The sequence below is a fragment of the Stigmatopora argus genome, chromosome 11 (genome assembly GCF_051989625.1).
Source record: "Stigmatopora argus isolate UIUO_Sarg chromosome 11, RoL_Sarg_1.0, whole genome shotgun sequence".
NCBI lineage: Eukaryota > Metazoa > Chordata > Actinopteri > Syngnathiformes > Syngnathidae > Stigmatopora > Stigmatopora argus.
In genome coordinates, this window is record NC_135397.1 from 15,486,636 (window position 1) to 15,510,301 (window position 23,666).

Genomic DNA, 23,666 nt, shown 5'->3' on the forward strand with positions numbered 1-23,666 from the left:
TGGGTCGCCCCCGCCGATATATATATATATATATATATATATATATATATATATATATATATATATATATATATATATATATATATATATATATATATATATATATATATATATATATATATATATATATATATATATATATATATATATATATATATATATATATCAAAAACTTTTGAATTTCACTGTGATCATCAAGTCCACATGTGTGGAGTTTGCATGTTCGCCCCGGGCATGTGTGGGTTTCCTCCCGCATTCCAAAGACATGCATGGTAGGTTGGTTGGACACTCTAAATTGCCCCTAGGTATGAGCGTGAGCGTGAATTGTTGTCTGTCTCCTCATGCCCTGGGCGATCGGTTGGCCACCAATTCAGCATGTCCCCCTCCTTGTACCCGAAAGTCAGCTGGGATAGGCTCCAGCACCCTCAGCGACCCTAGTGAGGATAATGCGGTTCAGAATGAATGAATGAACGATCAAACGAATGGACTAATGGACGAACGGACGAACGGACGGACGGACGGACGGACGGACGAACGAACGAACGGACGAACGGACAAATGAACAAATGAACAAATGAACAAATGAAGGGAATGAATCAATTTTTGTCATATCGCCCAGGATTAGCCAGAAGCTGGTACCATGGGTTGTCTTTATTGTATGACCTTTTTTATTACCAGTGTGAAGACATAAAGCTGGAGATGACACATGCACAGAGACCTCCACGTACATACGCACACGCACGCGCACGGACACGCACACACGCACACACGCACACGCGCACACGCACACGCGCACACGCGCACACGCGCACACGCACACGCACACGCACACGCACACGCACACACACACACGCACACACACACATAAAAACTTTTAACACGTCACAGAAAAGGTGAAATATTTGCTACCAGTATAACTTTTATTAGCACCAACTTGAATGGAATACTGTAAGTTGGCTCTCTGTGGTTGCATTATTAAGGCTCAGTGCTACTTAATACTTTGTTGGAAAATCCTTTTAGGTTCTGTAATACAAGGTAGATTTCTGTAGAGAGTGCAGGCCTTGGAGAGCTGTGAATTCTGTGACAACATAGTAACTCAAGATGAATGATTACATTCACAGGCTTTCTTTATGTTTAGAAATGTTCTGATTATTTTCCACAGTAAGAGAGCAAGCTGTTCTTGAACCCTCTAAATGGCATGTTTTCAGCTGTGGTGGAGCTTGAATTCCGGTCTCTGATTCTAATGTTGTTTTTTTGTAATTATTTTTATTTCTTTTTTTTAGCAGTGCAAGAATCCATAATGCTGTTAGTTCCGTGTTTAAAAATTGTGGCATTCATAACTAGCTTTTTTGCACCTCAAATTAGCGGTGTCTGCAATTCTAAGCGGTTTTGACAGATGAGCTAATAATCATGCTAAGTTGCAATGTGTGTTTATTTAGGCTGCATATTTACAGTATGAAGCCGCCTGGTGGTGTAGAGGTTCACTCGCCTGACTTCGGTGCGGTGGCGTTTTTCTCTCTGTGTCCCCTACAGCTGACTGGCGACCAGTCTAGGGTGTAGTCCGCCTTTCGCCCGAAGACAGCTGGGTTAGGCCCCAGCAATCCTGGCAACGGTTTCAAGGATGGATGGTATTGAAGATGAATGAATGAATTTACAGTATGTTGCCACTGACAACTCCCATTAAAGTCACTGGTTTCATTTCTGGCGAGCCAATGTCCTGCAAATACACCAATAAAGGCGGCATCCATGTGCTAGCAAAACGATTGTGGAATGAAATCTATCTATGATCTAACTCAAATATAATTTTTGGACTAAATGTTCTATTTTGTTTGGTACTGAATTATAGTGAACAGTTAAATTGAGTGTTCTTATTCAATGTCCTCGTTTCCAATTCTTTACTTCTACATAACCCTCACTCTCTGTTAAAATATCCCTTTTTTATAATACTTTGTTTCAAGTGGAATGGTGGGCAAAGTTTTATTGATCCAAAGCAAAAACAACAAAGATCGCTTTCTAAAGTGGCTTGCAATCGGCTTATATGTATTTCTCTGACCAATGTTTACTGCATCTAGTTAGGCCATTGAACGGATCTCAATCGTTGTTGTACTAATCAGCTTTTGTCAAGAATGTACAGCGTAAAATCGAATACAAAGCCCGAACAGTAACCAATCCCCCCCCCCCCCCCCCCCTTGTATGCTTTCTCTGAATAGTTTTAGGTGACACTCTTTTGTCCCACAGATGGCACCTTGCAGTAGTTATTGTCACAGGTGTAATTTGAGCACTTCTTTAAATGCTGCAACAGTTACATCGTGATTGTCTGTTGTCTTGTTCACTAAAGTGCGGCCGCAACAAAAGCAAGAATTCTAAAAGCTTTGTGAATACAGCACCATTTGTTTCACGAGTTTACTTCTTAGTTCACCATTTGAGAGCACTCCATTTCCTTTTAAACCCATTGGCGATGCATTCTTTTTGTTCATTTATAAGATTACTCCTACTGAAGACTTTAATACTACCAGCTTTTTCTTGGCCGTTTAATTTTTATGCCTGATTTCAAGTAGTACATGTTCACAGAATAACACTTCTAAAGTTGCAGTGCAGTATAAATAGTACCCATATACTCCAGGTTAAAATCCTGATTCAGAAATGAAGTAAGCACGTCAAAGAATGGATGCTTGGTGTACACATTTTTAATGGGTTATACGTATCTATTTCAAGCATCATTATATTTTACTTGAATTATTTGAAAAATGCAAAACTAAGCAATAATTCTCTAAATAATCTAATAATGTGAACGCCTAGCACGAAATGTTCCAAGCAAACTCTCAGATATCGACTTTCTTTGCCAAAAGATTGCAGTACCATTTCTTCACCCATGTATATGGTGTGTCGAGAAACGTGTAATTAAACGTTATTTAAAAAAGACACTTTAATGTATTGGGATGCCATAAAACTTCTCACACTTGCACTAATTGCAGTATAATATTAGGCTTTTGGAACACACTTTAAATCCACTCTATATTGAATACATAATAATGTTCAATGGTATTGAGCTATTGTGCACATAGGTCACGGGGATGCTGGAGCCTATCCCAACAAACTATGGACACCAAAGGGGGACATCCTGCGTTGATGGCCAGCCAATCTCAGGGCACAAAGAGACGAATAACCATATACGCTTACACTCATACATAAGGGCAATTTAGACTGTTCAACCAACCTACACTGCATGTTTTTGTGATGTGGGAGGAAACCAAAGTACCTGGATAAAACCCACGCAAGCCTGGGGAGAACATGCGAACTTCATAGAGGAAGGGCCGAACCTGGGATCATACCCTCCATCTCAGAACGGTAAGGTCGACCAACCATATACAGTGCCATGTAAAAGTATTTGCCCCCTTCCTGATTTCTGTGTTTTTTGCATATTCATCACACACCAAGGTTTCAGATCATCAAACCAATTTTGGGGTGACACGGTGACAACCCAAGGAAATAGAAAATGCAGTTTGTAAATGATGTTTTTACCAAGGCAGAATTTTTTTTACAAACTTGTCTGGCCCTCTGTGAAAAAGTGATTGCCCCCTGAACCTAATAACGGGTTGTGCCACCTTTGGCAACAATAACTGAAATCAAGCGTTTACGATAATTTGTGATGAGTCTTTCACAACGCTTTGGGGGAATTTTGGCCCACTGTTCTGTGCAGACCTGTTACAATTCTGCAATATTAGAGCAGTGTTTCCCAACCACTGTGCCACGGCACACTAGTGTGCCGTTAGAGATGGTCAGGTGTGCCGCGGGAAATTAGAAGTCATACATTGTAATTTTCAGAGAGAAAAATCTTAATATTATGAGAATAAAATTAAACTATTACGAGATTAAAATAAAATATAAGGAACATTAAATGATAGATTGTACTATTACAAGATTCAACTCATAATACAATGAGATTTAACTCATTTTGTTGCTTATGTTATGTAATGTGAACCAGAAGTTTTTTGGCTTCATGGGCTTCAACTTTTGTCAGCGTTAAGTCTGTGTGAGCTCAAAACGGCTCTATGTGTAATGTTAGGAGATGTAAGTAATATTGAGAGTAAAAGAAATCATAATTTTTCGAGATGTAAGTCATTTTCTTGTTTTCTTTATAGGTGAACCAGGCATTTTTTGGTTTCTGGGGCATCAACTTTTGGTGTGAGCACAACATTGCTTTTCACGTAATATTAGGAGATTTCAGTAAAATTGGGACTAAAAGTCATACAATTATGAGATTAAAAGCGTTACATTAGCTATTTTTACATCTCTTGAACCAGAAGTTGTTCAGGATCGGGAACATCAACGTTGGTGATATAAAATTGGTTTGATAAATTCCATTTTGGATTAATTTGGGCGATTTATTTGATTCCTGTAGATAAAACTTTGATGAGAACGGCTTTACATTGTTAATTTAGGGGACAGATTTAAATTGGAAGAATTTTAGCTCGTGCTGTACCTTGACATTTTTTTCAATGCAAAAGGTGTGCCGCAGCTCCAAAAAATGTTGGGAAACACTGCCTTAATTGCTATGAAATGAAGTCCCTTCAAAATCCATATGCATCCCATTATTAAAAAAAAATACTTGTTACACCCGAAATTGTTTCAAGAACGATGTTACTCATTTTCTCAAACTGTGCCAGAGTATGTAAATCAATGAGTGGAACTGTAAATACACATATTTGTGTTGGAATTGGAGTCATGTCTGGATAAATGCTGTAGGATGCGACAAAAATGTTACTTTGACTTAATCCAGAATGCACATATATTTTGGTAAGTATGATAAAAACTTTAGAATCTACCCCAATAGTTTTACATGTCACCAGTAGCTGGTTATAAGCCTTTGTTTAATTATTTGAACTAAATTATATTACACCGACCTTTAATGCAAGCACATTTAATATGTTCCAAGTAGCATGCTTAGCTTTTTCTGTACCTTATATACTTTGTATCCTTTCACTAAGGCTTTCACTGAAGAAGTATGCTATCTTTCCCAGTCTAAGGGCTTGATGATCGAATAGCATCATTGGGATATATATTCACAGGCCAGTAAATAGTCTCCCTAATGTCTACTGGGCAAGTGATGGGCAAGTAAAGTTGCACACCAGTCTGGTCATTGTTGTCGCTGAGAGGCCAAGATGCTGCAGCCTCAATCTATTTCCCAGGCTGAGGCTGTGCTCTGCAGCTTGAGAAGCCTCGTTTCCCTAGTAGGAGCCTTTTTAGCCTCCTTTTTACCTTCCCTTAACAATGGCTCATGCCCCAATCTAGGCAGAAATTCCCCCCAACCCCCCCAACATTCAGCGAATAAAGTTATTTCAACATGCAGCCCTTAAAACCACCCGGAGACTGCTGCCGGGCAGGCACACTCACAGAATTGTCTGTTAATAGTCCAATTAGATAATTGCCATCTTTCACTCCTTTCCCTCTCTGTTTCTCATAAAGAAATGAATGGCACTCAGGGAGGGGAGCAGCTTGAAGGGGGCTTCTGGCCAGCTAAGGTGACAAGAAGGAGCAGAGAATGTTCCTTGCAGTAGGCCACTGGATTGAATTGAATCTTTGTAGCCTAATCAATGGTCTTATTGGATTACTGGCCACTGCTGTGTTCAGAGATATTGTTGCACTGACAATTAAAATAGCTATGAATTGGTGCTTGGGTGGGTGGTTAGTGGGCTGGAAGGCGAGTAGTGAAGAGGGGAAGGGGCCATTCCAGTGGTATGCATGTGTGAGAGAGTGTAGGCAGCCTAAGCGGTAATGACAAGTGTTGTTCCTTTTTTGGCATCTTGGAAATACGTAGGACAAGATCAAGAGAATTTAAGTTAGTTTGTGGGGTTCAGTCATCAGCTTTCAGGAAGATGCAATGTCTACAATCAGGCTGGGTAGTTCTTCATGGGCAACAGGGAAAATACCAACTAAAAGCGTCTAACAGAAATCTCGGCGTCACTTGTCTTTATGATTTGAATGAACTTGGATTTCATCCGAAATATGTTTCCTCTCTCATCGTCTTTTCTCTCTCACTTCCTTCCCTCTGGATAATTCTCTGCAAGTCCCGCTCAAAATAGCGGTAGATCTGAGTATTACAGGACGTCAGCCAAAGAAAAATTGAGTCAAACTTTACTGACGCTTGACACCAATCAGATTGTGCCTAGTAAAGCTGAGGAGAAGAAGTCTGCTTCATTTTGAAGGTGAAAGAATGAAGCAAGCAGGAACTTTTACTCGGTTTGGAGGAGTCACATCTCTGCGACTGTGTATGTTCACATGAAGGCTCAGGGAAGCGTGCTAGACCAATCATTTCTCGTGATTGCCCGGACTGACAGCAGGCAAACGGAGAGGATTCATCAAGATCCGGTCAATTTTCCTAAACAATTTAGCGTCTTCACAAGGTTACGCAAATTTGGAGGCAACACAATTACCGCAATCAGATGAAACACCGAGAGTTAATCCATGGCTCTGATTATGAGTATCTTATCTATCAGCCTGATGTCTTTGTAACAAGGAAAGGGGGGCTTTGAATTATCATCGAGTTTCACTGAGACGACCAAGATCATTGGACAAGGGAGTTGGTCAGTGATAATTGGGTTTCGTCAGTTTGGTGGCAGAAGTATTCCAACATTAGATAGCTGACGTTACCTTGCTGAAAGGTGGTGTATTGTAACTAAACCCAAACTGGTTAGATGATCTGTTTCGCTGTGTTCACTTGAAATCCCTTTCTTTTTTCACACGGGACAAAGGGGGTGAACACGCTGCAGGTCCAAGAATTGAGTATGGACGTGAGGTACAACCAAGACACGGAAGGAATGGTGCTGAAGAATGGACTTAAGGAGGGCAAAGACGGAAAAGACTCACAGGGCACCTTGTCTAAAAGCTTTCTGAAGGAGCAACAGAGCTCTTTTTCCTCCTCTGGGACAGTGGAAAACTGCGAGAAAAACAGGGGAAGCGCCGGAGATCCTGACTACTGTCGGAGAATACTTGTGCGAGGTAAATCTGGCGCTCTTAATTAGCGATGATCCAACGTAATCCGGACACGTGACAATAATGCTCCTTTTTTATGATAAATTTCAAAGTTACTGAAATCTATAATGGATACATTGGCATTTTATTTTGGCAATAGTTGTGATTTGTTTTGTTTTTTAAATTTGAACTGTCAGAAACAGAACTAAAACAAATATTTGCTTTTGTTATTCCTTGCATTTTTTTTAAAGTACAAATTAATGTAAGTTCTTTAACTATTTAGCTAACAACTGCTGCTTTAAACTTTGAGTGAGCATGTGTGCGCATGTGTGTGTGTGTGTGTGTGTGTGTGTGTGTTTGTGGATGGGGTGCAAAAAATTAAAGTATTATTCAGGTTTTAAATACCTATATTTTTACCAAAATTAGGACAGACAGTATGGAAGAATGATTTTGTTTACAACTAAATAAATAAATAAATTAATTTACATTTATACTTAGGGATTATTCTTAATGTTGGTGAAGATATTATTGTTATTAAAAGATTAAATGCCTATAATAAATAATGTAATAAAAATGAATATTGTACAATAGCATTAGAATATGGATGAACTTAATCTTAATATTTTATTATTTACATAATTGTATCGCAAAATGTTTTTTTTATTTGTTTAAAGAAGAAGATTAAACAAATACATTCTCTCTGCACCTTTCCTTAAATGGCCAGTGAAATAAAACCAAAATATTCTAAATTCAGCGAGGGACACAGCTATTGTATTTTTAACATGCTTTGTTGTTTGTTCTTATTTTTTACATTTTTTGTATTTAATAAACAGCACCTCAAATCTAAAAATTGTTGGGAATTAAATGCAATACTATCTTTGAAAGATGTTCAGTTGTTATAAATAAATTATCGGTCACTCGTTCAAACGACTAATTTGTTTAACAATGAGCTGTCTTGTTTGGACTTTGTCTCTAAAATATGTTACTTAATATGGTACTCTCAATTCAATTTCTACTGAAGATTATGCAATATCTGATTGATGTCAGTTAGTCACTCAATAAAGGAGGATTTGCACATTTGTAATATATATATATATATATATATATATATATATATATATATATATATATATATATATATATATATATATATATATATATATATATATATATATATATAATATAAACTTGTGTATATATATATAAACTTATGTTATAAAACTAATATTATTTCTTGAAATGATGCTTGTCTTTGTGTCACACTGCAAATCAATGTGTTAGTCCGCTTTGTGATCATTGTTTCAGATGCAAAAGGCTCAATCAGAGAGATTATCCTACCAAAGGGCTTGGATTTGGACCGGCCCAAAAGAACCCGCACCTCATTCACCGCAGAGCAGCTCTACAGGTTAGAAATGGAGTTTCAGAGGTGTCAGTATGTTGTGGGAAGGGAGCGAACTGAACTCGCCCGCCAGCTTAATCTATCTGAAACTCAGGTAGGTGTTCATTTTTACTCTGCCTTTCCCCAGACATAAAAAACAAACAAACAAACAATTAATCAGTTTAAAATAACATTGTTTAGTTAGCTCCAGTTACAGTTTCTGGAGTATAAATTAAGTCAATGATTTTGGGAAGTCGAATTAATTCAGTGAAATGTGAAGCTATATTTTTTGGTTTAGATGGATATAAAATGTTAGACTAATTGTGATGACATTTCTTGATAGAATTTTGTTTCATTTCATCATTGTGTGCAGTTTAGTGATTTAAATACAAGGTGCAACACATTTCAATAATACTAAATACAATGGATTTTCAATAGTTCTCCAATTGGCGCTGTATTTATTCAGTGTGTTAAGTCTCATCTGATGTCTGGAAATTGAAAGAAATGGCACCACAGAAAACCACAAAATTACAAAGCAAGAATTTTTAATATTTCTGATAATATTCCTGCAAATAATAAATATTTAAAATAATTTATTTTTTGCTATATATTGCATTTTGTTCATTTGTCGTGGTTATGTCTTTTATAACTTGCTTTTATGGTGAGAGTGGGGGCATTAATACGGTGCACAGTAAATAACTACAAGCCATTATCATTTTAACAGGTCTTCATTCTATATTTTCAGTTACTGTTTTATCTGGTTTCAATTCATCATTCTAGGGAAATAGAATTTAGCGAATCAACTTTGAATTTTTGACTGAAATCTAAGTGCTCTTCTTTTCTAAATCAATGATAATGCCGAAGTGTGATAAACCTCACGGTTGAGCCTCCCTTGGCAAGCACGCTGTGCAGTTTTTAAGAAGGCTGCCATATTCAGCATTCTATTTCATCTCATGATCAATCTGAATAGAGCAAAATTAATGTCATCTTGTTTTTCTGGGATTTTGCAGATGCACAGTATTGTGCAAAATATCGATATACCTATGTATTTCTATTTTTAATTCTAAATTAGTACAAATCTGCAAAGATTCGGACATAGAAACCTGCCGTGCATAAAGTTTAGAGTGAACATTTGCCCATATAATAATATCCTGCTCTTCAGATTACACAATGAATATAGCAAACTTGATTACAACTGGAAGCAGCAGTGATAAAAGTCACCATGAACCATATTGAGGACATTCTCCACTTACATGTGGGAGAGGTCAGCACCATAGATGAACTACATTTGCACTCTTGGGTTTGACACCATATTTCAAAATAGTAGCACATTCAGATTGGGATTGGAAGAAATCACTCCAGACGCTCCTTGACTTTAGCAAATTTAAAGCTTATGTTGATTTTTGTCCAATGACTCAGAATTGGATAACGGTCTCTGTTGCTAATATATGGTAGCTTTGAGCAAGGCTGAGGTTGTCTTTTTGCAGAGGTCTGCAGGTCAACCGTTTCACACAATTTCAATCCATTGTCATAAATAAGAATTTTTGAGGGGATTTCTTGTATTTACAACATTAATTCTAAAAATATCTGACACATGTACTTATGTACCTTTAGAGTGTGATGTTATCATATTTGAATGTGTTTGCTTTGTATGATTCATAATGCTCCAATAATATACTTTAATGTGTTTTCTCACATTCACTACAAGCAAAAAAACAACGAGTAAGACTTAAACTATTTTTTTTGTGTGTCAGCTCTCAGGGAACGAATGGTGTTATTAAATTCGCATTTGGTTAAATTGAACTTACATGCTTTGACAAAAATCAATTCTTTTTATTCTCATCTTTTTTTTACGTGTAATCCACAAAAAACACTAAAACATAATTTTTTTTTACGTGACCAATGGTTTCTCTATTTATAAGCCAACTTTGTTTACACCAAATGGTCCAATTTAATTTGAACATTATTTTGTAAGGATAAAAAGTAAAATATGAGCAATTTGACATTTTTATTTCCTCCTAACGTCTTGGGTTCATTTAGATTGGATCGCACATCAGCAAGGTAATCAAGAAACAACAGCATTAATTTTTATAGTTTATTTAAAAGTTTGTTTTTTAATCATTAGCTCTAACCCAAATAAAATAAACCACTTAAATCCAGCATATTCCAAAGACATTTAAACCTCCAAACTCAGTGTCATTGATAGCTCCTTCAAGTAATCAATAATAAATACATGAATAAATAAATAATTGAAAATATAAATAAATAAATAATAATTGAAAATATAAATGTATTTTTCAGAATTAAAGACTCACCATTATAATGTGTACCACCACTGAGCAAGGTTATTTTCATACATACATGAGGCACACTTAATCAAGTAGTACATTTCGTGGATCATTGTACTACAGTTGTCATTTGTTCTGTTTCTTTTAACAAAGTAATTATCTTAAAGATAATAAAAGATGGGCGGCCCGCTGGAGCGAGTGGTTAGCGCGTCGGCCTCACAGCTCTGGGGTCCTGGGTTCAAATCCAGGTCATGTCCATTTGTGTGGAGTTTGCATGTTCTCTCTAGGCCTGCGTGGGTTTCATCCGGGTACTCCGGTTTCCTCCCACATTCCAAAAACATGCCTGATAGGCTGATTGGACACTCTAAATTTCCATTAGGTATGGGTGTGTGTGCATGGTTGTCCGTCTCTTTGTGCCCTGCGATCGGCTGAAAATATATTCTTTTATTTGTATTTTTACTTATTATTATCATTTTTAATATTTGTCTGATGTTTTATTCCCCCGATGAGTCATCACCTTAACGTGTTGGTGGGGTTTGTGTCCCAGTGATCCTTGGTGCTTGGTTGCCTTGTGCCTCTAGTAGGGTCACCCATGGCAAACTGGTCTCAAGTGAGGGACCAGACAAAGAATGGCTCAAAAGATCCCTTATGATGAGAAAGACCAATGAACAACGGATTCCCTCGCCCGGACACCGGTCACCGGGGCCTCACTCTGGAGCCACGCCTGGAGGAGGTGCACGGTGACGAGCATCTGATGGCCGGGCCTACACCCATGGGGCCCGGCCGTGCACAGCCAGAAGAGACATGGGTTCCTCCTCAGATGGGCTCACCACCTATGAGAGGTGCCAAAGAGGTCGGGTGCGTCGAAAGCTGGGCGGAAGCCGAAGGAGGGATCCTTGGCGGTCCGATCCCTGGCTGCAGAAACTGGCTCTTGGGATGTGGAATGTCTCTTGTCTGGTTGGATAATAGCCCGAGCTAGTGCGTTAGGTCGAGAAATTTTGGCGTGATGTAGTCGGGCTCTCCTCTATGCACAGCTTGGTACCACTGCAATCGAAGGGGGGTTGGACACTCTTCCACTCTGGAGTCGCTCACGGTGAGAGGCGCCGAACATGTGTGGGCATATTTATTTTCCCCCCGGCTCGATACCTGTATGTTGGGGTTTACCCTGGTAGACGAGATGGTAGCATCCCTCCATCTTTGAGTCGGGGGACGGGACCTTACTGTTGTTTGTGCCTATGCAACAAACAGCAGTTTAGAGTACCCACCCTTTATGGAGTCCTTGGAAGGGGTGCTGGTGAGTTTTCCTTTGGGCGACTCCCTTGCTCTGCTGGGGGACTTCAATGCTCACGTGGTATATGACAGTGAGACCTGGAGTGGAGTGATTGGGAATAACGCCCCCCTGATCGGAACCCAAGTGGTGTTCTATTGTTAGATTTATGCGCTCATCGTGGACTGACAATAATGAACACCATGTTCAAGCATAAGGGGGTCCATATGTGCAGTTGGTATCAGGACACCCTAGGCCGCAGTTCGATGATCGACTTTGTGGTCGTGTCATCGGACCTGCGGCCGCATTTCTTGGACACTCGGGTAAAGAGAGTGGCGGAGCTGTCAACCGATCATCACCTGGTGCTGAGTTGGCTCTGATGGTGGGGCGGATGTCCGTGTGGCCCGGGAGACCCAAACGTTTAGTGAGGGTCTGCTGGAAATGCCTGGTGGAGTCCCCTGTCAGAAGGAGTTTCAATTCCCACCTCTGACAGAGCTTCTCACATGTCCGGAAAGAGGCGGGGGACATTGAGTTTGAGTTGCCCATGTTCCGCGCTTCTATTCCTGAGGTGTAAGACTAGAGCTGCAAGGTGGTTGGTGCCTATGATGGCGGGAATCCCAGAATCCACTGGTGGACACCAGCAGTAAGAGATGCCATCAGGCTGAAAAATGAGTACAATCGGGCCTTTTTGGCCCACAGGACTCCGGGGACAGCTAATGGGTACCGGGTGGGCAAGCGGCATCGCTTGGACATTTGGGACAGTGCCTCTGGATTGGCAGACCAGGGTGGTGGTTCCACTTTTTAAAAAGGGGAACCGGAGGGTGTGTTCTTGGAGAGTACTGGAGAGGAGGGAGGAGTAGCAGTGTGTTTTTTATCCTGGCGGTGGAACAGTGCATCAGCTCTACACCCTCAGCAGGGTCCTTCGGGGAGGCATGGAAGTTTGCCCAACCAGTGTACATGTGCTTTGTGGACTTGGAGAAGGCGTTCGACCGTGTCCCCTGGGGAGTCTTGTGGGGGTACTCTGGGAGTATAGGGTTCCGGAACCCCTGATACGCGGTGTCCGTCCCTATATGACTGGTGTCAAAGTATGGTCTGCGTACCTGGAAGTCGAATCCGTTTCCAGTGGGTGTTGGACTCCGCCAGGGCTGCCCTATGTCACCGATTCTGTTCATAACTTTTATGGTCAGAATATATAGGCGCAGCCGTGGCATTGAGGGGGTCTGGTTTAGTGGCCTCAGTATTACATCCCTGCTTTTTGCAGATGATGTGGTTCTGTTGGCTTCATCAGTCTGTGAGCTCCAATTATCGCTGGGACGATTTGCACCTAAGTGTGAAAGGGTCGGGATGAGAATCAGCACCTTCAAATCTGAGACCATGGTTCTCAGTCAGAAAAGTTGCATGCCCTCAGGGATAAGGTCCTTCCACAGGTGAAGAAGTTTAAGTATCTTGGGGTCTTGTTCACGAGTGAGGGAAAAATGGAGCGGGAGATCGACAGGAGGATCGGTGCAGCGCCTGTAGTGATTCGGCCTCTGCATCGGTCCATCGTGGTGAAGGAGGAGCTGAGCAATAAGGCAAGGCTCTCTATTCACCGGTTGGTCTACATTCCCACCCTCAGCTATGGTCACAAGCTGGGGGTCGTGACCGAAAGGACGAGATCCCGGATACAAGCGGCTGAAATGAGTTTCCTTCGCAGGATGTCTGGACTCTCCCTTAGAGATAGGGTGAGAAGCTCAGTCATCTGGGAGGGGCTCGGAGTAGAGCCGCTGCTCCTCTGGATCGAGAGGAGCCAGGTGAGCCTGGGGAGGTTTTCCAGGCACGTCTCAACGGGAGGAGGCCACAGGGAAGACCTTGGACAGGCTTGCCCCGGAACGCCTTGCGGTCCTCCCGCAAGAGCTGAATGAAGTGGATGGGGAGAGGAAAGTCTGGAATTCCCTGCTGAAGCTGCTGCCCCCACGACCCGACTTCGAATATGTCACATCTTGTTAGGGTTTTGGATGTTTGTGTTATGTGTATGTGTGTGTGTCTGATTTTTACCTCTTCTGTCCCTGCGAGCTTCCCTTCCTCTTGTAACCAGCTGCTTGTAATTTGGTAATCTGCCCTTGTGTGTCCATTTAAACTCTGTGTTTGTGACTTCTTGTCAGATCAGCTACTTTGTTTACTCCATGCTAAGTTACCATACCATGTTCCATGTTCCTCGTTTCCCCATGTTTTTGGTCAGGTTTGGTTTTGTGATTTGATGTCTAAGTCCTCGTTATTTTCTAAGGATTCCTGCCTTAAGTATTACAGTTTTGTTGGAGCACTCCACGTCATGGTCACCATGATTGCTTCCCTACATGTGTCCGAATACGTTCCTACGACGCCACTCTTATGTAACAGGATAAGCGGAAGACGAAGAGATGAGATGAGATGAGTTTTATGTATGGGTGTATTTGGATGAATGGTAAATGTGTGTTTTTACCACATTACTGAAGCAACATAATACAGTTGTATTCCCACAAAATAGGTTTGAGGTCATTCAGCACAAATAGATTTCATACATAAAGCACAATGTCAATTTCTATCAACAAAAAAAATAATTATTTAAGTCTACTTTATAATCCAATATAGGTGTTTCCATTAATCTTAGGTTCAGCTGGTTAAAGTGGGTTAAATGATAATGAACAGTGAATTGGATTCAAGGCATGAATCAAAAAAAGAATATTCATCATCTGGATTAAATTTCAATGGCAACACCCAAACCTCTTTGCCAAAACTGTTTATGAATCAAGCAATCACGTAAGTAGAGCCTTTTAGACCAGGGGTGGCAAACACAAGGCTCTCGAGCCGCATGTGTCACCCAGCCAAAATGAATTCTCTTTGCTTCTTATCATACTTAGTAATATACTGTGGCTCTTTTCCTCGTTTCATGTTTCTCTTATTTTTATTCTTTCTTAAAACACACTCAAATTAATCAGGGCCCATCTAAAACAAATAATAATTTATATTTGAAAAATAATTAGGTAGATTAGATTGTTGTTTTGTGAGGGGAGGAAAGTTACGGTGAATAATATGGTTTTAATTGTGTGTTTTGTGTGTGTTTCTGTCTGTTTTGGCAGGTCAGTGTGTGGTGTGGCTCTTTGACTCTCAGTTTAAAATGTTGGCTCTTTGTGACTAATTTGTTCACAACCCCTGTGTTAGCCAAAGTGAAGTAGGCTACAAAATCCCAAGAACAAAAAAAATTCACAACCCAAAGAAATTCCAGATGATATGAGAAAAAAAGTGATCTGAAAAATCTTACAAAGCCAGATCCACTAGCACAGCTATTTGAGTCCATCTCAGAATGCCTTAAAAACAGATTTAAGCTTTAAGAGTGGCTTAGTCAAAGTCCAGAATTACCACAATTTGAAATGCTGTGGCAGGACCCTAAAGGGGTAATTCATGGTAGAAATATCTCAAGTATGGCAGTGTTGAAACAATACTGAAAAGAGAGTGGTCCAAAATCACTCGACTGTCAGCAATTATTGCAAACATTTGATTTCAGTTATTGCTGCCAAAGATGGGACATCTCACTTTTAGGTTCAGGGTGCAAGTAGTTTTTAATATAGGGTCAGACAGCTGCTCACCCCTGTTATGGAAAACTATTATTTGGGTGGAGTGGCTCAGTGATAGAGTAGTTGTTTCCCAACCCAGAAGTTGTGAGTACAATTCCCTTTCCTGGTGACATTGTCTAATTATATTTGAGCAGGATACTGAACCCCAAATTGCTCCAGATAGTGTGGTTAATAGATAAATTACCATAAAATAGTCTCATCTCATTTTCTGAACCGCTTTATCCTCATTAGGGGGGTGCTGGAGCCAAACCCAGCTGTCACCCTGAATTGGTGGCCAGCCGATCGCAGGGCACAAGGAGACGGACAACCATGCACACTCACACCCATACCTAGGGGCAATTTAGAGTGTCCAATCAGCCTACCAGGCATGTCTTTGGAATGTGGGAGGAAACCGGTGTACCCGGAGGAAACCCACGCAGGAACATGCAAACTCCACACAGATGAACATGACCTGGATTTGAACCCAGGACCCCAGAGCTGTGAACCATAGATTAGTGTCAAATCGTTTTGACTCCCACATAGGTAGAATGGTGTTATACAAGTCCATTTAACATTTATTTAAAAATTGCATTTCCTTGGGTTGTCCTATTGTGATGTTAACATTGGTTTAATTAAATCGCATCAACCCCACATTTGTGAGATCAAGGGTTTGATCCCAGATCCAGAGCTTCCTGTGGAGAGTTTGCATGTTCTTCCTGGGCTTGTGTGGGTTTCTGGTAGGCTGGTTGAACACTCTAAACTGCTTATATAGTGTGAGCATGAATTGTTGTCTGTTTCCTTGTCCCTTTCGATTGGCTGGCCACCAATTCAGGGAGTCCTCCGCCTGCTGCCCATAGTTAACTAGGATAGGCTCCAGCACCCCCTTCTGAGGATAAGCGGCACGGAAAATCAATGGATAAATGAAACATTTGCAAGTGATACATGTGTTTTATAACTTATTAATGGTATAGTCCAAAACTTCACAAAGCAGTTACGAGAGTGGGCGGCCCAGTGGGGCGAGTGGTTAGCGCGTCAGCTTCACAGCTCTGGGGTCCTGGATTCAAATACAGTTCGGTCCAACTGTGTGTGGTTTGCATGTTCTCTCTGGGCCTGCGTGGGTTTCATCCGGGAACTCCGGTTTCCTCCCACATTCCATTAACATGCATAGTAGGCTGATTGGACACTCTAAATTGCCATCAGGTATGGGTGTGAGTGTGCATGGTTGTCCTTGTCCTTGTGCCCTGCAATCGGCTGGCCACCGATTCAGGGTGTCTCCTGCCTCTGGCCTGAAGACAGCTGGGATAGGCTCCAGCACCCCCGCGACCCGAATGAGGATAAAGCGGTTCAGAAAATGAGATGAAATGAGTTACAAGAGTGACTGGTAGGCATACTCTTACACTTACTGTAGCTAAAACGCTAAATTTAAGATATTGGAGCAGACGAAAACTACTTTAGTTCATATTCATGTCAATTTATTTTCTAGTTTAGTATGATATTCATCTGGCAGTTTTGTGGCACTTTACATATTCGGTGACAGTACTTAATCAAGTCTCGATTACGATCATAATTTCATTCTGCTATTGATTAGCTGTCGTTTTTGATTACTGACAGTCCGTGTAGAACATGTTCCATGCCTTCCCTTGCCAAGGTGGATGACCTTCTGGAAATCACTGGTGGACCCCGTCAGTATGGGATTTCATCAAACTAAAGAGAGCTCGAAAAGCAAAACACAGCTCTGGTGCTCTCTGAGGCAAAAACCCTAGCATAGTAAGAGTTCGGCAAGGCCATAGAAAACAACTGCCGAATGGCTTCAAGGAAATTATGATCCACCACTGGGCATGTCAGAAAAACCTTCACACTTTGTATAGTGGATATGACCTTTGTTGACCTTGTCTCGGGATGGTGTGAGTCAGTGGGCAATACTTTGAAGACCTCCTCAATACTACCAATATGCCTTTACTTGGGGAAGCAAAGCGTAGAGACTTTGTGAGTGGCTCTCCGATCTCTGGGGCTGAAGTCACCAAGGTGGTTAAAAATCTCCTCAGTGACAAGGGCCCAGGAGCGAATGACATCCGTGCAGAGACAACGCTTAGCTTTTGCTAGCAACTGTGACGTCAGTCATATGCACATAAGCGTTGACTGACTTGAAGACAGCTCAGTCTGTTGCAGTCTTTCTCTTTTATTCATCTGAGATATATAGCTGAAACCTGTTTACCCTCTCGATTCTCTCTACATCATGCACCCATTTCCTTAATAAGTCCTTGTTTCTCAACATCCTATTGTTTAACCGAAAGCTAAATACTATTGCATACTGACCTTGGATTCTCCTTTTATCTATGATTTCGAGCACCATACATGTTTAAAACATTAAAATAACTATTAAGGTGTTGACTCGTACTAAACAGTGTTAAGTCAATAACGTTTTGCATGGAACAATGGGTATTACTGAAATGACAAATACACTTACTCTGGCGATTTACTAGTGAGACATGAGAAATTTGCCTTTCTCAATATCAATATCAACATAAATGACCATTTGTAGTTTCCAAGTCACTTAATGTATGTTTTTGTAATGTCACAACTTTAAGAAAAAATACATCTGCCTCGGTTTTGACTTGGGTCCACTATGCCCTTGTATCTTAATAATAATCAGTATGTAGTATCATTTGGGAAGTAAATTATTTTTGAGGTGGAGCTTAGTTTGATAAGAGTTGGTGGTCTATAATGTTTTCATTTGCGTATTTGAAAAAATAAATGAATATAAAATATTTCTCTTTCTTTGTTTCACAGGTCAAGGTTTGGTTTCAGAACCGGCGCACAAAACAAAAAAAAGATCAAGGGAAAGATACAGAACTCCGCTCAGTGGTTTCGGAGACTACAGCAACCTGCAGTGTCCTCAGACTGCTAGAGCAGGGTCGTCTGCTCACACCCTCAGGCTTACCAGGCATCTTGCCACACTGCGGTAGTAGCACTTTGGGCTCAGCCCTTCGCTCTCCCTCCGTCGGTATGAGCAACAATAGTGGTGGTGTCGGAGGTAGCAGTGGAGCCGCTGGCAGCAGCCCGACTTTGCCTGCCGTTACCAGCTCTGGGACGGTGCCAGGCCTACAAAGCTCTGCAGCAGCTCACAGCTTATTTAACTTCCCCATGCCCTCCTTACTTAGCGATGTCGCCAGCCGGATGTCATCGAACCCGCTGACCATGGCCAGTTCATTAGCCGGCAATTTGCAAGAACTCTCCGCCCGCTATCTGAGCTCTTCTGCTTTTGAGCCATACTCGCGAACCAATGGCAAAGAATCCATGGACAAGAAGATTATGGAATGAAGCTATGCTTTAATGTGGAAGTATGCTTGCTTGTTCTTCTGAAAATGTTTGGTTGTTATTCAGCTTAACTTGTCTTTGTTTTAGTCAATGTGTCATATGTCTTGTCACTATGTTCTGTGGTATTATAGATGCAAAAAACACATGCAAAGACAATTTGTAAAGGGAGTATAACAAAACCTTCATTAAAAAACAAAGGAACCGGCATAAGGTTGCAACTGGCATAAAAGACATTCTTAGCAGTGTAATATGATTGAATTGTATTGGGTCAGTCAAACAAGACAGTATACTTGAGTAGCTGTAGAGAGAGACGCTGCTTTGTATAGCAATATGTAAGATGAAGCAAATAACATTCACCTGGTTTTAAAGCTGTCTTGTAATTTCATTTGTAAGTAAATTGTCTTGAACAAAAATATTCAAGAGATGTAATTGTCATTCAGAAGAATCGCTTATTGTCCTTAGAATGGGTAATTGAAGACTGGAATATTTTTTTTACCGTGTCTTTGCTGTTTTTGTCCTCAAGTCTCAGTATTTAACCTTTACTTTTGATAATTTTTCTTGTCTGTGATTTCAGTACCATTGTGAATTTGTAGTATAGTCTTTAAGAAAAGCTTTGCTTTTCACCATCAGTGTGCTGCTCGCTGTGTGATATTCACCAAAATGGGGAATGGGTTAGTAACCTTGAAGATTCCTATTTAGCTCCTTTGTGAAACCAGTGGCTATTAGGCTGACACACCTGGAGAAAGGGTGAAATGATTGTACTAAAAAAGTACTGGAAAAGAGATATGTAGTTTTAAAATTGTTATTTTATTGTAAATTATTCAATTTTCTAACTGTTACATTATTGGTATAGTAAGTCAATCATGATTGAAAGAATGTACTGAATGGATTAAGTAATCAGTTAAAAACTATTTGGTGCTGTATTGTGAGATTTGTAAAATGTGTGTTCCAAATGTGTGTGTACAGGTTATATATATATATATATATATATATATATATATATATATATATATAAATATATATATATATATATATATATATATATATATATACATATATATACACATATATATATACACACATATATACATATATACATATATATATATATATATATATATATATATATATATATATATATATATATATATATATATATATATATATAACCTGTACGGCTACATGCTTTGCCATTTTTCTATAATTCATCTTCTTATGAATCAAGTTAAATGAAGAATTCCATGACTGTTATACAATACACAGTGGTTTCAGAACTATGATACTGATTTTTCTTCAGTGTTTCAATATACACAAAGTTAGCACCAATGACGATCATCGTAAAGAACTGCTTCTATTAAAATAAATCGGCGATTGATGAAGTTAATCTAAATAATGACATTTCATTAAGAATACAGTTCAACTGTTTTTTTTATTGTATACGTAATAAAGTATTTACTTTTATGGCATGAAGACAATGATAAGGCCTATAAAAAGCAAAGTGATATTTCTTTAACAATCAATTCAATTGTAATATTTTTCATGCGAGTCAAGTCTGAGTCACCTCCTTTTGTGGTTCTGCCGATACTGAGTCTCGATCCAATACCTCGGAAATGTATTAAGAAGGGGAAAAAAGCACATCCAAATGTCTCCGCCCCTCCCCTTTTCAACAATGCCATCAAACATTAAAAACCAAATAAAAGGGTTAAAATTGTTTTTGCAAGTGAGTGGAATAATTACAAAATACGGTTGCAAAGAAATGACAACATTGAAATATTTGCTACTCATGAATAAATGTATCTAAAAAAAATAGTCCAATGCAATAAATCAAAATGTTCGCTTTGTTCTACAAAGTTTGTTTCAGTATCATAAACATATTTATATAATATTATACTATTATATGTCGCTTTTTTTGTAATAGCAATAGCATTTTATTTTTGTTAATTGTTGTTTTCGAAAAACCAATCTTTTTTTACCCAATTCTGCTCCTCTAAAAATGATGTGGTCGGGCCCAATTTCCGATCTGGGCCATCTTTAATCCTCATCAAGTAAGTTCCAATAAATTAATACATGTATATTCGCACCACCTGATGGTGTGGTGCGCGCAAGCGTGGGATTGATTCCCGCTCAGTGGAGGAATGATTGTAAATGTGAATGGTTGTCTGTCTGTCTCTCTGTGTGCCCTACGGCTGACGGGACTATTGTAGGCTGTAGTCTGCCTTTCACCCGAAGTCAGCTGGGATAGGCTCCAGCACCCTTAGGAGGATGCGGTGTACGGAAGATGAAAAATGAATGACAACAGATCGAATGTATATTTCCTTGTGTATATAAGAAATGTGTGTATACATCATGATGAAGGCATTGTGGTTCTTGAGAATAAGGTCTCGAAAGAGAGTACAGTTTTGGAAACACCTTTCTCTATATTTAATCCCCTTTATGTGTGAGGGGAATGTCTGATTTCTCCCTGAAATGTCAGGATGGTTGTTGAGTAAACCACCATAAACGTGGCCCAACATGCAATTGGTTAGTCCTCCTAAATCATACAAAATGGTCAATAAGTTCCAAGCATTCAAGCCATTAATAAGCATAATTTTACATCACATAGATAGTCCTCACAATGTTTACCCATAAGAAGAAATTTTGTGAGAGTAGAGCGTAATGCAATTTTTAATTGCAAATTATAACTTTTGAAGAAATTAAATCCCATTTTTATTTACACAAATTTTCTTTGTGGAAAATATACTGATATAAACAAATTTCAGTAGACACAGCTTTATTTAACCTGGGATTTAACAACACTAGAATTATATAATGTAGAATCATTGGTTAGCAGTGAGCAGTGGAGGAAATTTTGTATGAGCAGAAACTATTAAGGCTCACATTATTGTTTTAAGAGAAAAAAAAGAAACCATTTGTTTGAACAACATCTGTCTTGGGAATTCCCCTCGGAAAAGGATTGGGGTGTGGAGGTCGCATTTATGCTTCCTAACACCCCTCCACTGACCCCTCCAAACTCCCCCACCTTTTCTCTTGCTTCATCCTAAATCCAATTAGGATGAAGATATGTGTTTTGTAAAGCTGTGTGCATGTGTGTGTGTATGTAGGCAATGGTGGAGTGTGTTGGGGGGGCAAGCTTTCCTAGCGTTACATAGGAGCAGACCACCAACACATTTTCTCTCATCACATGGTCCTCACAGTATTCAAGCACAAGGCTGAGGAAAAGAGAGGTCACATCCTGTCTTGTTTTTTTCTGTGACCGCTTTTTCTTTTTTTCCCCTGCGCCATAGATTTCCGTTTAATGAACTAACACACTCGTGTAACAGAAATCCTGAGCCCATTGCACTCCGTAAATGTGTTGAAGAAAACTCCTCTTGTCTTTGTATGTTTAGGGGAAAAACTTGTTGATTGTATTGCATTGTTTCTTTCAAAACACTTAATCCCATTAAGTAATGAAAAAAGTGTAAGCGCTCACAAGATGCTTCCACCTTTGGAATTGTAAAAGGGAAAGCCAATTTAAAATATTACATCGAAAACTGGTTATCTGAAATTCATGGGGTTGGTTGCCCTTTAAAATTTTAGGAGGGATTGAAATAATGCCTATTAAAAATAGTAAATAAACACTTGATAAGATCATAATAATTGCAAGTATTCAAGCAATATGCAGTGAGGAGCAATGCTTTGGTGATTTTATTTAATAATTGATGTCCTTCATCTGTTGACACAGTGAAAAGATGAAAGAGAAAATACTTTGAAAAGGCAAAAGGGTCTTTATCAATCACTATATACCATGTGATTTGGATTCTATGTCCTTGGTGAATGCACCACAAGCTGCAGTTCACAAAATGCAATTGATAACTTAAATATTTTTTTTTGTTGTTTTTACAATTTTTTGAATAACCCTTAATGCATTTGACCAGGTTTGCACAATAATTTGCGGTGAAAGTGCTCAGAAAGTCATTTTTCTTTAGTTGGTCCCTTTGGAAATATTTGTATATGTGTACGTATACGTGTTTGAGTCAGTATGTGTACTACAATAATTCTTCAATTACACCAAGCTTTACTATTTTGAAATCTGCTGCTTCTACGGGGTTCCGTGATTGCTTCTGTGCGGAGGCTTAAATTCACTCAGGAGGCATTATACAAGGATGACTGGTTCCCAAATACTCATTCATTCATTCATCTTCCGTACCGCGCATCCTCGTAAGGCTGCCGGGGTTTGAGGGAGACAATCCCAACTCGCGAAAGGCAGACTAGTACACCCTAGAGTGGTAGCCAGTTAGTAGTAGAGCGCACAGAGAGACAAACGACCATCCACGATCACAAACAGAGGGAATCGAGCCCGCGCCTGCCTGCACCAAAGTCAGGCAAGTGAACCTCTACACCACGAGGCGGAATATACTTAGATATTCCTTACATATTTATTAATAAAGAAAAAAAATACTCACTTGACGCAAAGACACTCACACAGCACTTCAAGGCTGGAGGTCATCGGCATCTTAAGGCATCCAGTGCTAGGAAAAGAAAAAGTGTACTACAAAACGAGAAGGCTGACATTTTCCGGCCGAGAAAAGTGCCTCTTGCCGGCAAACATCGGCATTGTGGTGGAGGCCCAGGTCATGGGAGAATTGTACAGAAAATGCAGATGGCTTTCTCAGTGTTCAGAACAAAGAGAGTGGGTACTTTGATAATAATAAAAAGCACATTGGGATGCCACACCATGACCAAGTTACGAACCTACCATTTACAGAACAATTGCATTTGCAAACATGATTGCGATCAAATTAAAATAAAATACAAAAAAACAAACTTAAAAGTGTCATGAACTCAAACTTAATGAATGAATGAATTAAAAAAAACAATTACATGAATTCACTTTT

The 23,666-nt window shown here is 39.7% G+C and overlaps 1 protein-coding gene across 1 annotated transcript; it reads left to right on the forward strand.

Moving 5' to 3' along the window:
- The first annotated feature begins 932 nt into the window (after positions 1-932).
- vax1 (ventral anterior homeobox 1) lies at positions 933-19,748 on the forward strand. Its single transcript, XM_077613463.1, has 4 exons — positions 933-948; positions 6,753-6,999; positions 8,278-8,465; positions 18,265-19,748. The coding sequence occupies exons 2-4, from the start codon at positions 6,786-6,788 to the stop codon at positions 18,793-18,795; spliced, it is 933 nt and encodes a 310-aa protein (XP_077469589.1). The 5' UTR covers positions 933-948; positions 6,753-6,785; the 3' UTR covers positions 18,796-19,748.
- Positions 19,749-23,666: the final 3,918 nt, after the last annotated feature.

What these genes read in the sequence shown, in the direction of transcription:
- vax1 (XM_077613463.1), top strand. Translation starts at nt 6,786, where the DNA reads ATGGACGTGAGGTACAACCAAGACACGGAAGGAATGGTGCTGAAGAAT. An exon ending in TCGGAGAATACTTGTGCGAG is followed by an intron (nt 7,000 to 8,277) that starts GTAAATCTGGCG and finishes TCATTGTTTCAG; the next exon opens with ATGCAAAAGGCTCAATCAGA. An exon ending in TTAATCTATCTGAAACTCAG is followed by an intron (nt 8,466 to 18,264) that starts GTAGGTGTTCAT and finishes TTTGTTTCACAG; the next exon opens with GTCAAGGTTTGGTTTCAGAA.